Consider the following 19,470-nt stretch of genomic DNA (forward strand, 5'->3'; position numbering starts at 1 on the left):
CCTGATAAATGATCTGAAACAATGAGGATGTATTTATTGTCCTCTGAACGGGGCTCTCAGGAGCCACCCCTGTAAGATGCGGGGGTAATTAGGGGAACAAGCTTATTTAACCTTCTTTTTTTTTTTTTTTTTTTTTTAAGTCCTCCTCGTCATTAGTGGCCCGGAGCAGCGCTGTTACCCCATCCTTAGAAAAACAAGGTTTATTGAGGCCAGTCTGAGAATTTTCATAATATGAATAATTCCTTTCATTAATTCGCCGACATCTCCGTTTTGGAGCCCTGGAAATCAGAGTGATTAATTTATGAGCCTTGCAAGAATTTCCTAAAGGCCGGCCTGTTGATTGCAGCGCCGGACTTTATTTATTAGTCGTTCCAATGAGCTTGCAACTCAGGACAGCCTGGCAATTTGTCAAAAAAAAAAACCAACTGTATATATCATATTACACGTGTGTGTTTGTTTTTATGAACAGCAAATGAAGATGAGCTCCTGAGTTTTAGTTTTGAGGCGATGGTCTAAGATTTTATCTCGCTGCGACCTTTTTTTTTTTTTTTTTTTTTTTGATGGGCTCCCTCCCTCCAACCCCTGCGGCGTCAAGTTCGCAGCCAATTAGAGAGGGTTACGGCCGTCCGAGTTAAAAACCAAAGGGGAGAGAGAGCCCTGCCTCTGGCGGGGAAGTCCGGCGATCAGCAGGCTCCTGGTCCGCTGTGGAGGAGCGCCGGGCTACGGGCCGGGTGATTGATTGCGTCGGGAAGGGAGGGGGGGGTGAGAACTTGGGTCGCATGTTTCCAATAAATTAAGAGGAGCTCCGGAGACTTTTACGCACACAGGTGAGGAGCTGGATGCGCGCGTCGGGAGGACAGGAGGACGAGCAGGAGGCCGCTTCGGACTGTATATTCATGACGTTCACCAGTGCGCAGTGGATAATTACCAGAGGTAAAATTCACATTCATCTACATTCACCAGGTCTGTGGTTCAAATAATAAAATATAATATATTAAAATAAAAGCTGGTTTTAGGCGCTGAGCAGTCAGAGCGCAGGATGTCTGCGCGTAGGCCAAGTTGTGCACAAACAAGATCAGACAAACTTAAACAACATTTTTAAGCAAGTTTATTTTAGAATAACGAGTGCCAGAAATAAATAATAAAAACAACTACAATATATGGTCGACGTCTGTGCCTCAGACAACTGGCACCGATAAATATTATAATGTCGATGTTAAATCCGCAGATCTGTAGAACCCATATGGTGGGAAGTCCGGCGCTCCAAATGGACAGCGGCAATTGCTCGGTGGTGGATGTGGATGACAGCCCGGCGTCCAGCCCCAGCCCCAGCTCCAGTCCGGACGGCCGCCGCCGCGCTGAGCTCCACCGGCCCAGGGCGCTCCAGAGCGGCGCGCTCGGCGGCAGAGGACGGCCGGCGGCGGCCAACGCGGCGCGGGAGCGGAGCCGGGTGCAGACGCTGAGGAACGCCTTCTTGGAGCTCCAGAGGACTTTACCGTCGGTGCCGCCGGACACCAAGCTGTCCAAACTCGACGTGTTGATACTAGCCACCACCTACATCGCCCATTTGACTCGGACACTGCAGGAGGAAGGCGCAGATGAAGGAGAGAGCACAAAACACACGGAGGCGTTACACTCCCTGAAAGGTGAAGGATACCTGCACCCTGTGAAGGTCAGTGCTGTTCCCCCCATCACGGTGACGGTAACCCGGTGGTTCTCTCTCATTTAATTGCAATTGCTTTTCACAGAAATGGCCAATGCGGTCCAGATTGTACGTCGGAGCAAGTGGACAGTTCCTGAACAATCCTTCCGATTCAGAGAACCAAGGCCCGTCCTCCTCCTCGCAATAGACCCTAAATGGGTTGTTGCCATGTGACATTTGCATGAGCTCCAAACAGAATAGGAAAAAAAATTCTGACTGTCCCTTTCCACTGCAGCTCTAAGACTATGTAAATTAATATATTACGTGAATTTTACTGTATATAATTTTTGTAGCAAAACAAAAAGCATGTTTTTTTTCTTGTTTAGCGCATGTGCGCACTGCGCAGCTCCACGCATGTCCTGACATTCCGTGGAGCCCGTCATGCTTGAGCGTGCACTCCCGACTGGAGACATTTGCACTAAATGCATGTGTGAATAACCTGGCATCTGTCATGTGAAGTGGTCTGTCAGGGGGCCGACAATGGAGGCCCTCTATCTCATGTTTCTTCTTTTTACATGCATGGTGGTAAATGTGGGTTTTTTGTTGTGAATAAATAACAAGAGAATGTAAAGAATTTAAGTAGAAGTCTCCGAAGTAAGTCTCCAGAGAATTTAATTAAAGTGTAGCTGGCTAATTTGACACATAATGTTGTTTTATTATTACTATTATTATTATTATTATTATTATTATTATTGTTTAAAAATGTCTAACAGTAGACTGTAACATTATTACATTTAGTCTAATAAAGCTAGCTCTGGTACTTGCTTTTGAGAAATTATTGATCATATTAAAAAATATATATGTTTGCTCATCTTTATGATAAGGTTTCAAATAGCATCAGTGATAAACTAGAAATAGATTAAAGGGAAAATGTCAAATACGTTTTAGATCTTTATTCTAAAAATCTAAAATTGAAATCGCTTTTGAACACCTAAAAAAACTAACAGTTTAAAAAAATAATTTGAAATTCAGCATTATAGTTTATGCTGGTTTAAAAAGATTAACAGACAGAACAAACTGACCCGTATATTTTTTGTGAGGTTGTAATTTCTAAACTTTGGGGACCACGGGTTTAGAGACGATTAGGTGCAATACAACAAATGTTTTCTAAACTTTTTTTATTATTAATCCTTAATATTGATGCAATAATCTATTATTTACTTATGCATCGTCGAAAACATACAGCAGCGTTAACTTACGAAAACACATTCGTGAGAGCAAGAACACGCATTGCAGCTTTAAATATTGTAGTTTAAATAATTTGAACGCAGTCCCTTCCGCGGTGCGTCTCGGCGCACTGCGCAGCTCTGATGCGCAGGACGGAGAAGACAAAGCGGAAGAAGTCTCACTCCACGCCGAGAAGAGAAGCGGAGCGCTCCTGCTGCCACGCCGCCGCGGTTTCCCCGTCTACTGCTGATCGGTTGCGACGGTGAGCAGAAGTTGTTTTTATGTATACATGTCCTTATTTGCTTTAACTGTAGTAATCCATCCTGTTTTCTTTAATCAGACAGTTAGCCCACGAGCGTTTAGTTAGCATAGCTAGCCCCCCCAGCCACGTGGTTAAAGGAGCGCAGCATGGGTTTCTTCTCTTTGTTCAGGCCTCTACGCGTAAAAATGTGTTTTTCCTGTATGTGTAGGAACCAGAACGGCGGTACGTCGATTTTTATTTTAGGTATCTGGTTTGATTTTATACATTTAAGACGAGAAGTCTGGCCTGCAGAGTCCACGTGGTTTGGTTGAGCGCTGACTCCGATCTGAAGAAGGTACTATGTCGGATCGGGTCGAAGCGTTAAGGGACATCGTGGCTGTAAAATCAAGGATTGCCAAGCATGCTGCATCGTGTTTCTGTGAGAACGGGGCTTTTCCCTGAAGGACAACAATAAATCATTGTTTATGACACTTCAAAGGGGGAGACGCGTCCCCTGCTGTCCATATTTTAATGTGAGCAGGACTCATTGATCAGAGAGTCATCACAGAGGAGGGTAAGGTCGCTTTAAAGGTTGTGACCTGCTGTTGAACCTGTCCCCGGATTAGCCATGTTAGCTGTGCTCCCAAGCTGTGTTAGGCTGTACCCTTCGACCTTCAGGCGATCAGTCATCCACCCTCAATATATTGGCCACTGCAGTCACCAAAAGTCATGCATCCAGGCACAGGACGCGCCTAGCGGGCTGAAAAACGTGGAGCACTCACTCTGTCCCTTCTTGTGTTCTTATTTCAGATCCTGAACGTCGATCTTCACCACGTGGACCTCTAAGGTGAGCCTATAGCAGGTCCTTATTCAGGCCCTTGCTGCAGTAATGATGAGCTCATCTTTTTGCCGTTTACCCGTCAGACAATACCATGGTGAAAACGTGATGAACTGAAATGCCAGCATATTACAAAGTAATTTCCTGCTAGTGATGTGGAATGGGGATGCTTTGTCATTTTTAAACAGCTACATTTCTCCTCCCCCTCATTGTTTAGATGTCTTATGGTGGCCTAGATGCATCTGAGGTGCAATCCTTGGTTTGCTTCCAGAGCGCGGTGAGTAATCTTTCCACATTTATTTTGGTAATCACAAAATACCAATTAAATAAATCAGATTAATGTTGTAAAGAGCGGGAAAAACTATCCCAACAAAGATGAAATAAAAAGACTTGAGGATATTTCTGCTTCTGGCATTAGGCCTCCTTTACTCTAACTTAATGTTTTTAAACTAATTTTAAAAAAGTCGCAGCTTGGATTAGTGATGAATTCAACCTTTTGCCGTTTACCCATCAGACATTACAGTGGTGAGAAGGTGTCGACTGAATGTCCAGCTGTGGCTTTGGTTTCAACACTATAAGACTACAGTCTTATAGTGTTTTTATTGATTTTTGGAGGGGGAGACAGAAACATGACATCTTTTATCTCGCCAAACTTGTTTCCTAAAACTTCTAAAATTGTGTGGATTCTGCAGGTTTTTGCGGTTGCTGCAGTTTAGGACATCATCTCTGAGGGCCGGTAAGTTTGTGTCGTATTTGTTTTATACTTGGAGTTGTAATGATGAATATCACATTTCGCCGTTTACCCATCAGACCTAAAAGGGGGTGCTGAAAACGTGAAAAACTGAACTAAAACTGTTTTTACATTAACATAAAGGGCGATCTTCATTTTGACTTATGGGCCTATTTTTTTTGTTTTTATTTTGTCAGGAACCAGCTGGCTGGTTTCACGTCATCAGGAGGTAGGTATTATAGCCTCATTCTGTGATTAGAACTACTGGTGAATCGACCCTGGACTCTAAAGGACACATTATACAACATCTATTGGGTTTTTATGTTGTAAATGTTTACTGTACAGTCTGTTAATTCTTTTCCTTGTATTTTACCTTGTGTAAAAATGCCTGCTTTCATTTGCCTGAAGCTTTTTGTGTATTAGACCACATCTAATAAACTTTTAATCTCACCTACTGCAGTGTGTGTCACTTTGATTCTTGTCGCTCGTTCTTCCTACCTTACGGATTATGTCGAGGCGTTACTCCTCCGTAATGTACGCATCTGCTCCCGGAGCGAATGTGTAGACGAAGCGTAAGATGCTCTGGTGGAGCTCGTCCAGGACGGCGTCTCTCCTTTGTAGACCATCCGCATCTCCCAGGTCGCAAGGAAAGACGGCGTCGGGTGGAACGACGAGGGCAGACGCCCCTGGGGGAGGACGTCATGCACAACAATGTAGTAGTGTCAATGTTTGGGTTTTATACAAGATAAATCAGGTAATGCAACATTTATCATGATCACTGTACGGCTTGCCAGTGGGAAGTTGGGTATAACTAAAGCCTCCATGTTGCCTGAATTTTCTTAGCTGCTTATTTGTCTTTAGAAGAGTTGGGGTCTCTGCCAGTGTTCATGTCTATCATGTCCCTCTAGTGTAAAAGAAAGGCGTCTTTAAGACCCTTTTCTAAAATGTCAACATATGTGGCTTAATTACAAGACCCACTTTAAAAAGATTCCCTGTTTAACAATTCTGAGCTTTTTCCGAATTGTATTTAAATGAGTGGATAAATGTCTTATTACTGAAGCCTATACCCAATGGATCATACTATATTAAATATTAGTCTCAAATCTTGAGGTCAATATTAAAAAAGGGGTCAATTATTTTGCAACAAGTCTTAAATGGCATATGACATAAAAATGTAAGTTTTTGTAATAAGACATTGTAGATTGAATAAATTTATACTATATAGTCAAATACACACTGTATATAACCAATGCACCTTGTCCTACTTTTGGCACCTTCTGATTGATTACTGAGCTGATGTGACAAGTGAATTTCTCCAATGTGAGATCAATAAAGCCTATTTTATCTTAAATGTAAAACTTAAGAAATACACCAAATGATCATGAGACAAACATCTATTTTAAGGGGCTTGTGGACGAGTCAGAATGAGCTTCCAGCTGGTGAAAGATTAGTTCTCTGACGGTCTGGCCGTGTTTACATCAGTGTGAGAATAATTATGTTGAGGCCAGTTTTTGTTTCTTAACCCTACAAAATATATTATCTTTAGCGGTGTTTAATATATTAGCTCTGCCTAATTAAGGTGATTATGGGATGTAGCACACAGGCTAGGTCGGCTCTTGCTGAGGTTTTGCGTGGTTTTGAAGCACAACGGTTTGTAGGTGATTGTCAGATTTTTGTGTCTACTATATGAACTAGAAAGGACTGATGTATATAGATGACATACACGAACACCTGGTGGTTTATAAATCTTCACTTTACGTTGCTTCTCATTCAGAATAGGATTGAAAATGTGAATTTCAGTAAATCAAAAAGTGAACCTTGTTCTTTTGTCATTGAGCACACTGAAATGTTTGTTACAGGAATATAGCATTAGGTAATGAAGGCACAAAATTCAGTTCAAATTAGAATATTACAAAAGGATTTGTGATAGACACATGGTGATATCTCTCAGACAATCAGGGGGCAGGCTGCGTACAGCTGGCATCATCCAGAGAGACGGTAAACCAAAAAGGCTGCTTGCTAAAGAAGCCGATTGTTCAGTGTGAAGAAAAAGGCCTCCACACTACGAAGCCTTAAGGCGGTGGTGTCTGAACCAGAGCTGGCCAAAAGCAAATTTATATATAAAATAATGTTTGTCCATGTACAGCACTTTGAATAATCTTGTTACTGAAAAGTGCTTTATAAATAAACTTGCCTTAAAATACTGAATTAATACCAAACTAAAAATATTTTGCCTGTAATTTCTTTCCTGATTGGTCGACGAATGAAAAGTTTTTCTTTTTAATTCCCTAGTGGTATTTGGCCCAGTTTAATGAATGGATGTGCCCATAAAGTCTGTTTTTGACTAAAAGGTTGCTGTGTGTTTTTGGCCCTACTTACTATATGGTATTAAAATTAAGGTAAAATCATGGCCAGTAAATTGTCTTTTATTTGCCATGTTTTTAGTTTTTGTTGCCCATAACATGTTTTTCAATTAATAATACAAATTTGTCAGCTCCATTTGCTGGAGGACCAAATTTGTACCTTTCCTAAACTCCGGTCAAAACCCTAATTATTGCAGGGCCACAGTTGGCCCTGAAGCTGTAATCTGGACACCACCGCCTTACTGGCATTGCTATGGCTGCGATCTGTTTAAGAGCCACCAAACACAGATGTATTCAGGCTAGAGCTTAAAACTGCCACGCTCCTAGAGCTTAAAACACAACAGTTTTACCTTTTCTACTGAGAAAAAGGACCAGATTGTCACTATGTGGTCAAACAGACACAGAAACCAAGTTACTTAGAATCTAGCCTGAAACTTTCCCAGTCTGGTGATTATTTGGGGAGTTTTGTCCGTCCTCTGTCTTGTTTTTTTAAGTTGAAAGTCGGAGTAGCTGGGAAAGTTTTGGAGCAATTCACGCTTCCCTCTGCTGACAAGCTTTATGGAGGTTCTGATTTCATTTTCCAGGAGGACTTGGTACCGGTCAACGTTGTTAAACATAGGTATTGAATTTTACTAAATTTCTGTTGTAAAAAATACTTTAATTGATCTTTTGTAATATTCTTTTGAAAGATGAATTTAGTTTTTAAACTATAATATAGAGACTGTAAAATAACCAGAACTAAACAGTGTGTGTGTGTTTAATCTGTTCCCACCAACAACTGCACTGGCTATAATTAGCGCTATAATTAACGCCTAGATAACGACGTAAATATAAAACTGCAAGTTTGCTAACTTTAGGAGGAGGGGTTGTAGAACAGTAAGAGCTACTACCATGCTTGAGAGTGACAGAGTTCTCACACAGGAGCACAGCGATCACTGCATCTTCCTCCAGCACCTTAGTCCTGAGGCACAGCCTGCAGTGGGCCTCGGCCAAAGAGATCCTGTCAATCAAACGAGCGGGAGGTAAGAAGAGAGCGCAGAAGACAGCATTTATGCTGATGGTGGATGGCTAACGAGTAAAAGTATAAGACTGAAAGGAATGAATCAAGGCTGCTAGAGGCTGTGTGGAGTAAATGTCTTCAGATTAAGAGCAGAATGTGGCTTCTCTCTCCTGCCTTCTTACTGAAGACAGATTTATTTTCATAGGTTTTAGCTGCACATAAAAGTGTCACCACAGTGGAAGAGATTTGTAAACAGTTGTCATAATTCAGTGAAAAATGATGAGGGAGCAAAGGTTTCGGTTTGCATGCCATCTAGTGGAGGCCGATGTAATGACACTGGACGGCACCGCTGGTTGTAAAAATGGGATCTGGCATTTTGCAGGAGAGGGCTTACAGCAGTTTGATGGAGGCCAAGGAAATCTTGACTCCCTGACTCTGCGTCCGAGCCCGACGGCTCGCCATGTAGTAACCGTGGATCAGTTTCTTTGCTTCATGGCTGAGCTCCGCTTGCAAACCCCGACAATGAGCCACCAGCTGAAAATAAAACCCAGCGCGTAGAAAATCAAATAAAACACATTAAATCAATGCGAAGGACGTGGTAACAGAACTTGGTGGTGAACCTTCTGGTAATCTTCTTGGGAAAAGTCCCAGGAAGATGGATGGCGTTGACTTCCAGGCTGCACGGCCTGCTGGAGGGTGTGGACAGCCTGGGCGAGAACGCCCTGCTCTCCCACCCTGTCTCCACACTGAATGACGAGGCCAAAGGTTTCAGCAAGCTGTGCCTGCACGGGACCCATTTCCTGCTCACAGTAAAAATTAAACAAAATCAGCGTCCAAAGTGCTGTTGTTAAAGCATAAAGATCAGCAACAGTCTCTCTTTAGATGTGGAACTTAGACTCAGACTTAAATCATACATTTGATTCCACCTTTTCCCATCTTCACTTTCTGACACTTAAATTTATTTTTCAAAAGCACTGCTTTAATTTCTCATTTCAGACTTCCTCAGATAAATTGTTTCAGATGTTTTTGCTGAACTATTATAATACCTAAAAAGTAAAAACGCTGCACAATGGTCATTTCCAATTATCAGTAAGTTGAGGATGAAGTTAGCTTCTTGCACTGCAAAAAGGGAACTAAAAGTAGGTAAAATCCTCTTGAAATTAGTGTATTTTTCTTTGATTTGAGCTGGTAAATCAGACTATTTGCCAATGGAATAAGATTTTTGTACTTAAAATAAAAACAATTCATCTCTATCATCTTATTTCAAGTGCAGTTTAGCTAATTATCTTATTGTAGGGTTAGAAATTATCATTCCATTGGCAAATAATATTATTTAGCTGCTCAAATCAAGGAAAAAGTTACACATTTTAAGAAGATTTTACTTACCTTTTAGTTCCCTTTTTGCAGTGTGGTTTCTGAGTTTGGTAAAAGGTCATTTCACAGCATGTGGACCAACTATGATTATATCTATTTAAAAATCTAAACTTTGACTTGATTAGCCAAACTAAAAATACAATCTCTAAAGTGCGTCGATGATCTTGACACTTTTTTATTGTGTTTGCAACAGTTTAAAAAAAAATGCTGTTTCAGGCCTTTGTTCACAATATATAGAAAACCCAAGGTTAGTTTACACCCCAAGTATGTAATAGTTTAGATGCCCAGAAATTGCTCTTTTATCTGTGAATTTCCCAGCATTGTAACTCGAACGAAATGCCGATGGCTAAAATGATAAACCCAAGGCCTGATGTGGAAAATTAAAGGCAAAATATTTAGTTTAAATGTAAGTAAAAGTGCCAAAAAAATCTAGTGTATTTTTAGAAATTGAAACAAGGATGAAAGCCTGGAAACACAAATGTTTCATACTTAGACCTGAAAAATTTCCATATTTTTCCCAGACTTTCTTTTTTTTTTTTGTCTTTGGTTCAGTTCAGCCGAGTCAACCGAAGGATTTAAGTTCCCCAAACACATCTTGTTGCATGCTGTCACTACCACATCCGGTTGTGTTCAGCACTCACTGCAGTTCCCAGCACAGCAGAGTCCGTCCTGCCAGACCGCTGAGACGAGTCTGCGAGGCCCCAGAAGCTGCACTGGACTGGGAAGGAAAGCTGCTGGTCGGCCTCCTCGCCGTACTTCTTCCCAGGGATGAACACAGACACAGAGCGGCTCTCCAGAACTGACGAAATAAAACACACGCACTCCAAAACCTTCTTTAAAAACAGAGAAAATTGTCCTTCATCTGACAATTTGCTGCTCTTAAGAAACCGCGAGGGTGGCACACCTGACTGTATGTGATCCAGCTTGTCCTTTTTGTAAAGGCCAAGATCTCCCAGCATGCATATGCCCCCGGAGGCGAGTAACGCAGAACCGGCGTGGATGTTGGCGGTGCCTGCTCCGTGTTGGTCCCGGGACAGACAGGCAAACATCTCCCCAGAGGCCTGATGTCTGACGCCGCGACACGCCAAACCCAAACCGTACGTCATCAGCCTGGCACAAAGACGAGGGGGGGGGGGGGGGGGGGGGGTCGTTAAGAGTCCAGCTTCGTCTCTGTTTCATGCAGTTAACATTTTACCTGTCTAATACGAGCGTATCAGCCGTGACCACGAGGAGATCCAGGTTGTGAAAGGCGTCGTTTGCGTCTGTCCTGCTCTGCACGGAGCTCAGCAGCAGGCACAGTTTGAGTGTGTTGTAGAGGCCGGGAGGGCTCAGGCCCGACCCAAAGCAGTGAGCTACGACGGCAGGGAACCTCCAGGGAGAAGAGGCCAGGCAACCCAACAGCTCCAGGAATCTGGAAGGGAGTTCATGGCGGCCTGTAGGCAGAGACAAATACCTAAAAATACCTGTTCGTACCCTCTAAATGTTTTAACACGCTGTCACGTGTCCTCATAGGACATTCAGTTAGAGAACCTGTGTGTACACTGTGATACACCGTGGTGGCAGCATCATGCTGTGAGGATACTTTTTTCCCAGCAGGGACTAAGGCTACGTTCACACTGCAGGTCTTCATGCTCAATTCAGATTTTTTTTTATTTTTTTTGCTAGAATTGATTTATTTATTTTATTTTTTTTGAGGTGGCTGTTCACACTGCAAAACGACCCGCGTGCTGGATAACAAGAAGGAGACGTCACACAGCAGCGCGCTGTTTACGAAAGTAATAGAGAATGTAATTGCTTCTAGAAGTGTTTGATACAGTTCTGTTTAAAAAAAAAACACTCGAAAAACTTTTAAAAAAATGTATACTGGCCTCCTTATTATTAGAAAGCTGTAGCACAACGGGAGGCGACAATATTAAGATCATATCATAGCAAGATGAACTAATAATAATAACTAATAAGAAAGCAGCAGCTATTAACACTGGTCCTTTATGGAGCGCTAACTGCTGCTACTGTGTGTGGATGAAGTGAGAGACAGGAGAGTGACGTGAAAGACCGTTCAGACTGAGGACACTTTGAGAAATATCTGAAATATCTGAATTAGCACCACATATGTTTCGTTCTGTAGCACTCTGTGCATACAAAATGACAATAAAGTTGTCTAAGTCATATGGATGTGGGACAAATCGGATTTCTTGGAGAGCTGAAAAGATCGGAACTGGGCCATGAAAAAGACGGATTTGGGTCGCATATGGGCAAAAAGATTGGATTTGGGTGGCATTTCCCTGCGATGTGAACGTAGCCTGAGGAACTCAATACTTTGTAGTAGGTGGGGGGAGAGGCCAAACATGTTACTAAATTAATAGAAGGATTAACTAAAGTAAAAGAAAAAAAAGTAGCCATCTAAAAATTTATTATGCAGGAGTAAAAAAGTATTTGGTCCAAAGGGCGACTCAAGTGCTGAGCAGCTGATCAAAATGTCTGATTGAATTTGGAAAAATATGTAAACGGACGGACAAAAATATACGATTTTGTGGCAATTCAGGGATTTTAAAGACAAAGATAGAAAGGAACACAAACAAATATTAAATAAAACCCGTTTCCAAGTGAATATTTCACAACATAAAACTTATGAATCAAATGCTTGTAGTCGTGGATACAGCACATACACGTTAGAGCAGTGCAAATTACTTCCAGCGGCAACATTAATATCAGAATCAAGATCAGCTTTAGTGGCTAAGTTTGTGTGTACAGACACAGGATTAAACGAGAAGTTTCCTTTCAAGAAAAACTGCGAGTGTGTGTCTCTGTCTTGTGTTACTTTAAAAGAATATTTAGCTGAATATTGAAGTAAAACTACTTGTAGGAGTAAAGTTGGTCAAAAGTTACTTTAAGTTGCACTTCCTACTACCAGCTTGATAAAATGTAGAAAGTCCTGCAGGTTTCATGGTAATCCTGCTCAACATGTATGATGATTTCTATAAATATATCACTATATGTCTACAGATGCATGCTCTGACTCTGGATTAATCTGGAGCTTCCCTCTGACTTACACTGCAGCTCCCACGGTTGGACGCGGTTTGCCTCCACGCTCCAGGTCAGGCTTGGCCACTGATGCACAAGCGCAGGAATGCCCACCACCCTGTAGCGTCGACCAATTGCCATCGAGTGGCACAGCTCATCTGTGTGAGAGGAGAGGAGGGGGACACAAAGCGATAACACTCAACGGGGGCTGCTTTATGATCATTAAAGAGACATGCGTGCTAACAACAACCCCTGCCAAGAGAAACAAGAGTGTGGCGCCCAGAACAAGGATTTCTCTGTCAGCTAGCTAATGAGAGCTCCTTGGACTTATTAAAATATATGTTTAGTAACAGAAACCCCCTGTATTGGGTTCCTCCACATGACTGAGTCAACAGGCTATGTTAATCCTGCTGCTGAGATCTGGCGAGCTCCCATGGGTTTCTGGGCGGGGCGATATTAGTAGAAGGGGCAGAAACACTTCGCATCCCAGCATGAGACGCGGTTGGCTGCACAAGAATCCGTTTACCTTAACTCTCTCTCTCTCCTTCTGCGATCGCGCGGCTCAATTGGAAATCCACAGGAAACGAACGGCTAACGTCAATACGTGTGACCGCGGGTTTAAACAAACCTGACCTTGTTAGCCGTGACTGGGAGCCAGAGCAATGGAAGAAAATCGGATTGTGCAAACAAATAACACACTATCAAAGTTTTCCATCCATCCATTGTCTAAACCAACCCGGTACCTGGAGAGAACCCTCACAAGCAAGTGGAGAACATGCAGCTCCACACTAGGCTTTATTAGGGCACCTTATCTCTTTTCTCTCTTTAACTATTTTTTTTTCTCATTTCATTTACTGAAAATTGCAAGAACAGTGATATTTAATCACTCAATTAAAGTACCTTGCAAAAAGTACCTTGCAAAAGTACAAACAATAGTGTATTCCGAGGGTTGTTAAATGGAAAGAGTTAGGTCATAAAACTAAAGGCTGTTCAATCAACCATCTAAAGCTAGAAAGAGAAGCACCCAGTCAATGCTAAAGCAAACTGCAGTTTTTAGATTTTTATAAGACAACTACACTTTTCTGTTCTTCTATCATACAACCCCCCCAAAGATATGTTTAATTTGTGGCTGTTATTTGATGAAATGTGTAAGAGCTAGATGGGTGTGTATACTTTTTGGTTTATTTGGGTTCAGAAAACAGCAGGGCGCTCTTACCTCTCAGAAACAGCGTGACAGATTGGTATCTGAACGGACTCTGCTGGTGGCCTCTAAGACCGTCCAGCGCGTCTGCGTGGATCAGCTCCACCAGCTGCTTGTCTGTTTCCAAACAACAAAAAAAGGAACAAATCAAATACATTCACCCCTCCCAATAAAACACATAGCAAACCTGAAATAGCCTGCCCTGTTGAGACCAGTCTCTCACCTCCTAGAACTCGAAACTTCACGTCCTCCTTAAGCTGGGAGCTGCAGATGGTGCAGCTGAAGTCGTTTCTCACCGTGGCGGACTCGGTGGCTCCAGGTGCGTGGACTCGGATGTGGTGGAAGCCTTCAAGAAAACAAAATGAACGCAAGGAAAGGGGAATCCAAGCTAAACGTCACGGGCATCCCCTGATTTCTTTATATTACGCTAGGGGAAAAAATGGGTGCAGTTATTAGTTGAACCGTGCTCTGCCATGAACCAGGGGGGGGGGGGTTTGTGGCCGAGTGGTTAGAGCAGCACGCTTGCACTCAGAGAAGGATGCAAGTACCCGATTCGATCTCCAGTGCCGGCACTCTGGGTCCCTGAGCAAGACCCTTAACCCCAGATTGCTCCCCGAGTGCCGCACATGGCAGCCCACTGCTCCCCAAGGGTGATGGGTTAAAAGCAGAGAACAAATTTCGTTGTAACGTATGTTTCAATGTATGTTTCAATGACAATAAAGATGATATTACATTATTACATTAAATGTGAGATGAATGAAAGCTATAATGAAAGACCACCGATTACAGCCCTGATCGAGTCACATGGACATCCCTGGAGCCAGGTCAACAATGACACGTATCCCAAAGACAACATGGGAAGGATCGACCAATCCTGGAGCAGCTCTTTGCTGATCCACATAAACTGATGTAAACGAGAGGTTTGCCCCTCTCATGTCCATATTTTACCCACCTCGCATTGTTTTATGTATGAGAATCCAGTACTGAAGCTGTAAACAACCCCCTGCCTTGTTAGATTAAATATATTAAGGTGCAGGATTCTGTTTTGAGCGTCATTCCTTCAAAACTGCTATGCAACAAGCGGAGTTCGCTTAAGTGGTCTACTGGGCTGTTTAACCATCAACAGAGTGCGGTAACTTTAACAAGGCTTTACGTTAAGTGTATTATTTTAACGCTGGATTAAAAACAAAACTATAAAACACCAGAGGGGGGGGGGGAAGAGGAAAGGGGATCGCTTGAGGCTGCTTTAATAAAAGATAAGCATGAAGAAGTTTGGCGGAATTGAGTTACATAAAATACAAAGAAAGTGAAGGGCAGAGTTAGGATGGGGGGGGGGGGGGGGGATTTTACCTGTAGAGCCGGGGCAGCCGTCATCGGTGCACAGGAACCTCGCCCCCTGGGTGTACTTGGTGACCCTCGTGAGGGCAATGACTGCCCCTTCCATGGAGACGGGCCTCATCGGGCCGTGCACTCGGTGAAAACTGCTGAGGTCCATCGTGTACTCGGGAAAAGGAGGGAGGTGTGTGAGATTCAGGGACACGTTCACCTCAGATGAGAACAAGAAGGGAAAAAAAATAAAGTCTTAATGAAGCACCTCGATTTTGATGTTCATTTGTAAAAGTATCCATAGCCATTGGAGATTCACACCTTTTGTTAAACATTATAATAAAAGATTTTTTACGCATTTTACTGGTATTTTAGGTAATACTTTCAACAAAAAGCAGTGAACTGTAAAGAAAAAGGACAAAAAAAGTATTTTTTTAAATAAATGTGGCACAGATTTGCATTCAGCCCCCCTAAAGTCTAATCTTTATAAATCCACCTTTAGCTAAAGTTATACCTACAAGCAGTGTGCCAAATACCTGTCAATATTTGGGGGGGTCCCCATCTCCCGATTGTTGCGCAATACCGATCTAAATTTTCTCAATATGCAGTCAGTCAGCTTATAAAGTTAGCTTTAATTTCAATTCTTCACATTCACCAGACATACAAGGACTTGAGAGGACATTTATCATTCAGTATATAGGCACAACAGATAAGATCAGTTCCTAATACTAAAATTTAAACATTTTTAGTATTAATTGTTGTCAACGTTACGTCTTTCTTCTGTTTGGCACGATCATGGCTAATTTGCATACGCGAACAGGATTGGCTGGCTCCACTTGGCAAAAAACAGAACATATTTCCCCCTGGGATCATTAAAGTATGTCTGATTCTGATATTTGTGAATAATTTTAAATACTGGAAATGTTGAGGTTATAAAATTTTTTAGTGACCATTAGTGACAAAAAAATTTTAATTTTTATTTTTTTTGACACAATTTAAGACCGCCTTTAAATTTTCCTTTTGAGGCTTTCAGGGGGTCTCATGGGTTAATCGGAAGGGGTCGAGCCCCCCCGGACCCCCCCGTATTTCGCACTGTGCCTACAAGTCCCCAGATAATTCAGATGAGATGAACAGCCTCTGCGAACAGAAACTTATAACTCTTACTACATTCTCAATTGAATTTAGATCTGGGCTTTGACTGAGCCTCTCTAACATATTGATATGCTTTGATCTACTCCAACACTTTGTAAATCTTCTAGATGCATGTTTGGGTTTGTTAAGGGTCCTATACCCGCTCCATTCGTCTTCCCTTTAACTCCGACCAGCTACCCTGTCTCCACCAAAGAGACACCTCCTCACAGGACGATAATGCTACTATGTTGCTCCACAGTGGGGAGTACATGTTCAAGGCGGTATGCAGTGTCTTGGATGTAGGCCAAACTACTATATTTAGGTCTTATTTGACCAGAACACCTTTCATCCACACGTTTGCTGTGTCTCTTATATGACTTCATATGGCTTTCCTCTTGTCACTCTTTTATACAGGCTAAATCTGTGAAGCACGAGGAGGCTGGCCTGCCCTCTCCATCCAGGACTTGGACAGGTCCAGGTCGGGAAAAGGGCAGCTAACATCTCTGTAGACCCCATAGATCCTGCACACAGACCGTTTTAAACTTTCATCCTCAGGTCGGCGCCACAGAGACGGTTTCTTCCCCCTAGACTGTCTCCCTGATGAACAGTCAGAGTGCCCGTCTACACCACGCTCATTTAAATAAGGGTAAAGGATAAAAGTCAATAGTCCTGTCAACATTTCCTCCACCTGAGCTGTGAATCTCTGAAGCTCCTCTAGAGTTACCATGGGCCTCCTAGCTGCGTCTTAGAGCAATAAACTCCTTGCCTACTTTGCCAATTTACATCGACGGCCATATATCGATACGTTTCTGCCATCTTCCTTCAGTTTTTCGATGAACAGAGCTCCGGGCGACGCTCAGTGGTTTGGGTTATTGTTTTAGAAACCAACTCTGCTTTAAAGGAGCCTAGTGCCCAGGTCCTCACTAACACTAAGAAAGTAGAGCACATCACCCCAGTTCTAAAGTCCTTACACTGGCTCCCTGTTTCTCAGAGAATAGACTTTAAAATACTTCTGTTAGTCTATAAATCCCTAAATGGCTTAGCACCTAAATACATCACAGACTTATCATCAGTGTATCAACCCTCCAGACCATTAAGGTCTTCTGGCTCCAGTCTACTCTGATACCTAGAACCAGAACTAAACACGGAGAAGCAGCATTTAGTTCCTATGCTCCACTTATATGGAACAAACTTCCAGAAAACTGTAAAAGTGCAGAAAGCCTGAGTTCCTTTAAATCAAGATTAAAAACACATTTGTTTAGGTTGCCTTTGACTGTTCTAGTTAAACTGTGTTACTGTTTTTAATGGGTTTTTTTTGTTTCTACATTTTAATCCTACTTGCTTTTATTCTGTTTTATTTTCCTATATTTTAATCATGTAAAGCACTTTGCATTGTCTCTGTACTGAATTGTGCTATATAAATAAATTTGCCTTGCCTTGCCTAGTCACATGCTATGACTTCACGAATTTCTACGCCAGTAGCTCACTCTGGTTGCAATTCAAAGTTTTTCCGATTAAATTACCGCGCTTCCTGCATAGTATTTCTGTGTTTTGCACTTTGTTTTTGCTCTATTTAGTAAACGAAGCGGTTGTGTGTACTTTTATCGTAACAACACCACGTGACTGGAAGTATGATATTGCCCATTCTCCCAAACGCCCCGCATCTCGCCCATTGACAGCTGGAGATAGGCACCAGCACCCCTTGTGAGTGTGACCCTAACAGTTAGAAAAATGGATGGATGGATTCTCCCTAACCTGTTTGATTCTTTCCCTGGACATCATGTTTGCTCACTAATGTTCTGTAACAAACCTCTGAGGCGTTCAAAGACATCCGTCCTGAAACCGACACTAAATTACCGGACTCAGTTGAGTGAACTCTGAAGGTAACTGGCTGCACTTAACTTCATTTAGGGGCGTGAAAGTACTCGGGGCTGAATAAATGTTTCCGCAGCCGACTTTTCAGATTTGTATTTGAAAATAAAATCTTTGAAAACCCCGTCATTGGTTTATCATACCAAAAAAAAAAATGTGGTTTTAACCTGGAAAAATCTCAAATGGTAAACTACTGGTCGTACAGTTTGAGGTACGCCTTACCTGGCTGGCTGTGTGTATTTTGTCAGTAAGTGAAAGCGTCTTTATAGCCAAGAAACACACCTGGATGAAGGGACGAGGACATAAAGTCAGTCTTAATGTATAGATTTAGTCTAATTTCAGCTATGGTAGGTCCCCTTAAACTTTCCACTCACTGACTGAAACAGCGCAGTCGCTCTGCGGGGGTCATGGAGAACATAGTCCCCTAGTCCAGCATCCACCTCTAGTAAATCTGCGGGATTAACGAGAACCCTGAACCTGTAGACGGCCTCGGTCTGCCGGGGGTCTGGAGAGGAGGAGGAGGAGGAGGAAGAGGAGGAGGAAAACGTTAGCGTCGGTCCAACCGGAAGTGCTGCTAGCGTTCACGTTCAGCCGCGCCACGGCGAAGCGGTACCGTTCAGAGGCCTGCAGTCCTCCGCAAGCTGCCGAAGACCTCCGCTTCTGTCTAAATAAATCAGAACGGACTCTTTTAACGATAAAATGTCGGCCATTTTGCTAAAAAGTGGACATAAAACACTAGCTAAGGTTTTTCGTTCAGCACGAGGACGAAGTTGTCCTCCGACTAACGGCTCCAGATCGGGGCGCGTGACTCGGTTAAAGGGGCGCTTCACTGAATGAACGGAAATATGATTTGTAATTAATTTTCCTTATATAATTTAGACAAAAACAGATGGGGATTATTTTACATAAACGTCTTATCCTAGACTATAAAAAAGTACTGTTTGAAATCTGGGAAACCTAAAAAAAAATAAGGAATTAATTTTTTTGCTGAGACCACCTTATGGGTAACCTGTTAACGAAACATAATTTATAGTCTCTTTATTTGATGAAAAAAAAAATGTCTTCGGATATTTTACGTTTTAAGAAACAGAGTTGTCCTGTGTCTACGGAGCATGCATGTGCTGACAGTGGAGAGGAAATCTACCACTGAACAGGGAGACATTATGGCTGATTGGGTTTTTTGAAAAGACAAACTAGCCCAAACCTGGACAAAATTATTCCAAACTAATGACTTTGTTATAGTTTTTGCATTTAGATTTAAAAGGTTTTGGTGTCTTGTTTTTAATACATTTTAACTGGAAGTTCACAGCTCGGTTTCTCCATTTCTATCCTTATTTTCATTTGAAGCCCCTGTCACAACAACAAAAGAAAAAAATGTAGTTGTTAAATTTTTTTCCATTTACTTGAGATTCCTCTTTCCAGAGATTGTTAGTTTTTATCTCACCTTTCCTCCATCTCAGTAGGGAGGCTTTCATTTTCTTTCACTGCTGTTTTCAAGCTGGAC

The 19,470-nt window shown here is 42.3% G+C and overlaps 2 protein-coding genes and 1 long non-coding RNA gene across 4 annotated transcripts; 2 read left to right on the forward strand and 1 right to left on the reverse strand.

The window, feature by feature from the left end:
• The first annotated feature begins 720 nt into the window (after window positions 1-720).
• Window positions 721-1,976, forward strand: LOC105937970 (transcription factor 24). The gene is made up of 3 exons (XM_012879566.3): window positions 721-933; window positions 1,229-1,672; window positions 1,749-1,976. The coding sequence occupies exons 2-3, from the start codon at window positions 1,244-1,246 to the stop codon at window positions 1,848-1,850; spliced, it is 531 nt and encodes a 176-aa protein (XP_012735020.1). The 5' UTR covers window positions 721-933; window positions 1,229-1,243; the 3' UTR covers window positions 1,851-1,976.
• mcmdc2 (minichromosome maintenance domain containing 2) lies at window positions 1,470-18,891 on the reverse strand. Of its 2 annotated transcripts, none has more exons than XM_036125331.1 (15): window positions 18,580-18,891; window positions 18,341-18,471; window positions 18,189-18,248; window positions 14,988-15,183; window positions 13,861-13,983; window positions 13,653-13,754; window positions 12,466-12,594; window positions 10,611-10,848; window positions 10,320-10,525; window positions 10,057-10,214; window positions 8,662-8,841; window positions 8,436-8,575; window positions 7,932-8,041; window positions 5,197-5,364; window positions 1,470-1,579 (listed from the first exon to the last, which is right to left on the reverse strand). In XM_036125331.1, exons 1-14 carry the CDS (start codon window positions 18,674-18,676, stop codon window positions 5,198-5,200), a joined length of 2,037 nt encoding a protein of 678 aa, XP_035981224.1. In that variant the 5' UTR covers window positions 18,677-18,891; the 3' UTR covers window positions 1,470-1,579; window position 5,197. The 2 variants fall into 2 exon arrangements, with proteins under 2 accessions (XP_035981224.1, XP_035981223.1); XM_036125330.1 differs by having other exon boundaries at window positions 1,476-1,579; window positions 5,177-5,364.
• Window positions 2,925-5,132, forward strand: LOC105937991. Its single transcript, XR_002429194.2, has 5 exons — window positions 2,925-3,131; window positions 3,921-3,957; window positions 4,166-4,225; window positions 4,641-4,684; window positions 4,876-5,132. It is a non-coding gene; the product is annotated as an uncharacterized LOC105937991 (long non-coding RNA).
• Window positions 18,892-19,470: the final 579 nt, after the last annotated feature.

This window comes from Fundulus heteroclitus, chromosome 21 (assembly GCF_011125445.2).
Source record: "Fundulus heteroclitus isolate FHET01 chromosome 21, MU-UCD_Fhet_4.1, whole genome shotgun sequence".
In the NCBI taxonomy this organism is placed as follows: domain Eukaryota; kingdom Metazoa; phylum Chordata; class Actinopteri; order Cyprinodontiformes; family Fundulidae; genus Fundulus; species Fundulus heteroclitus.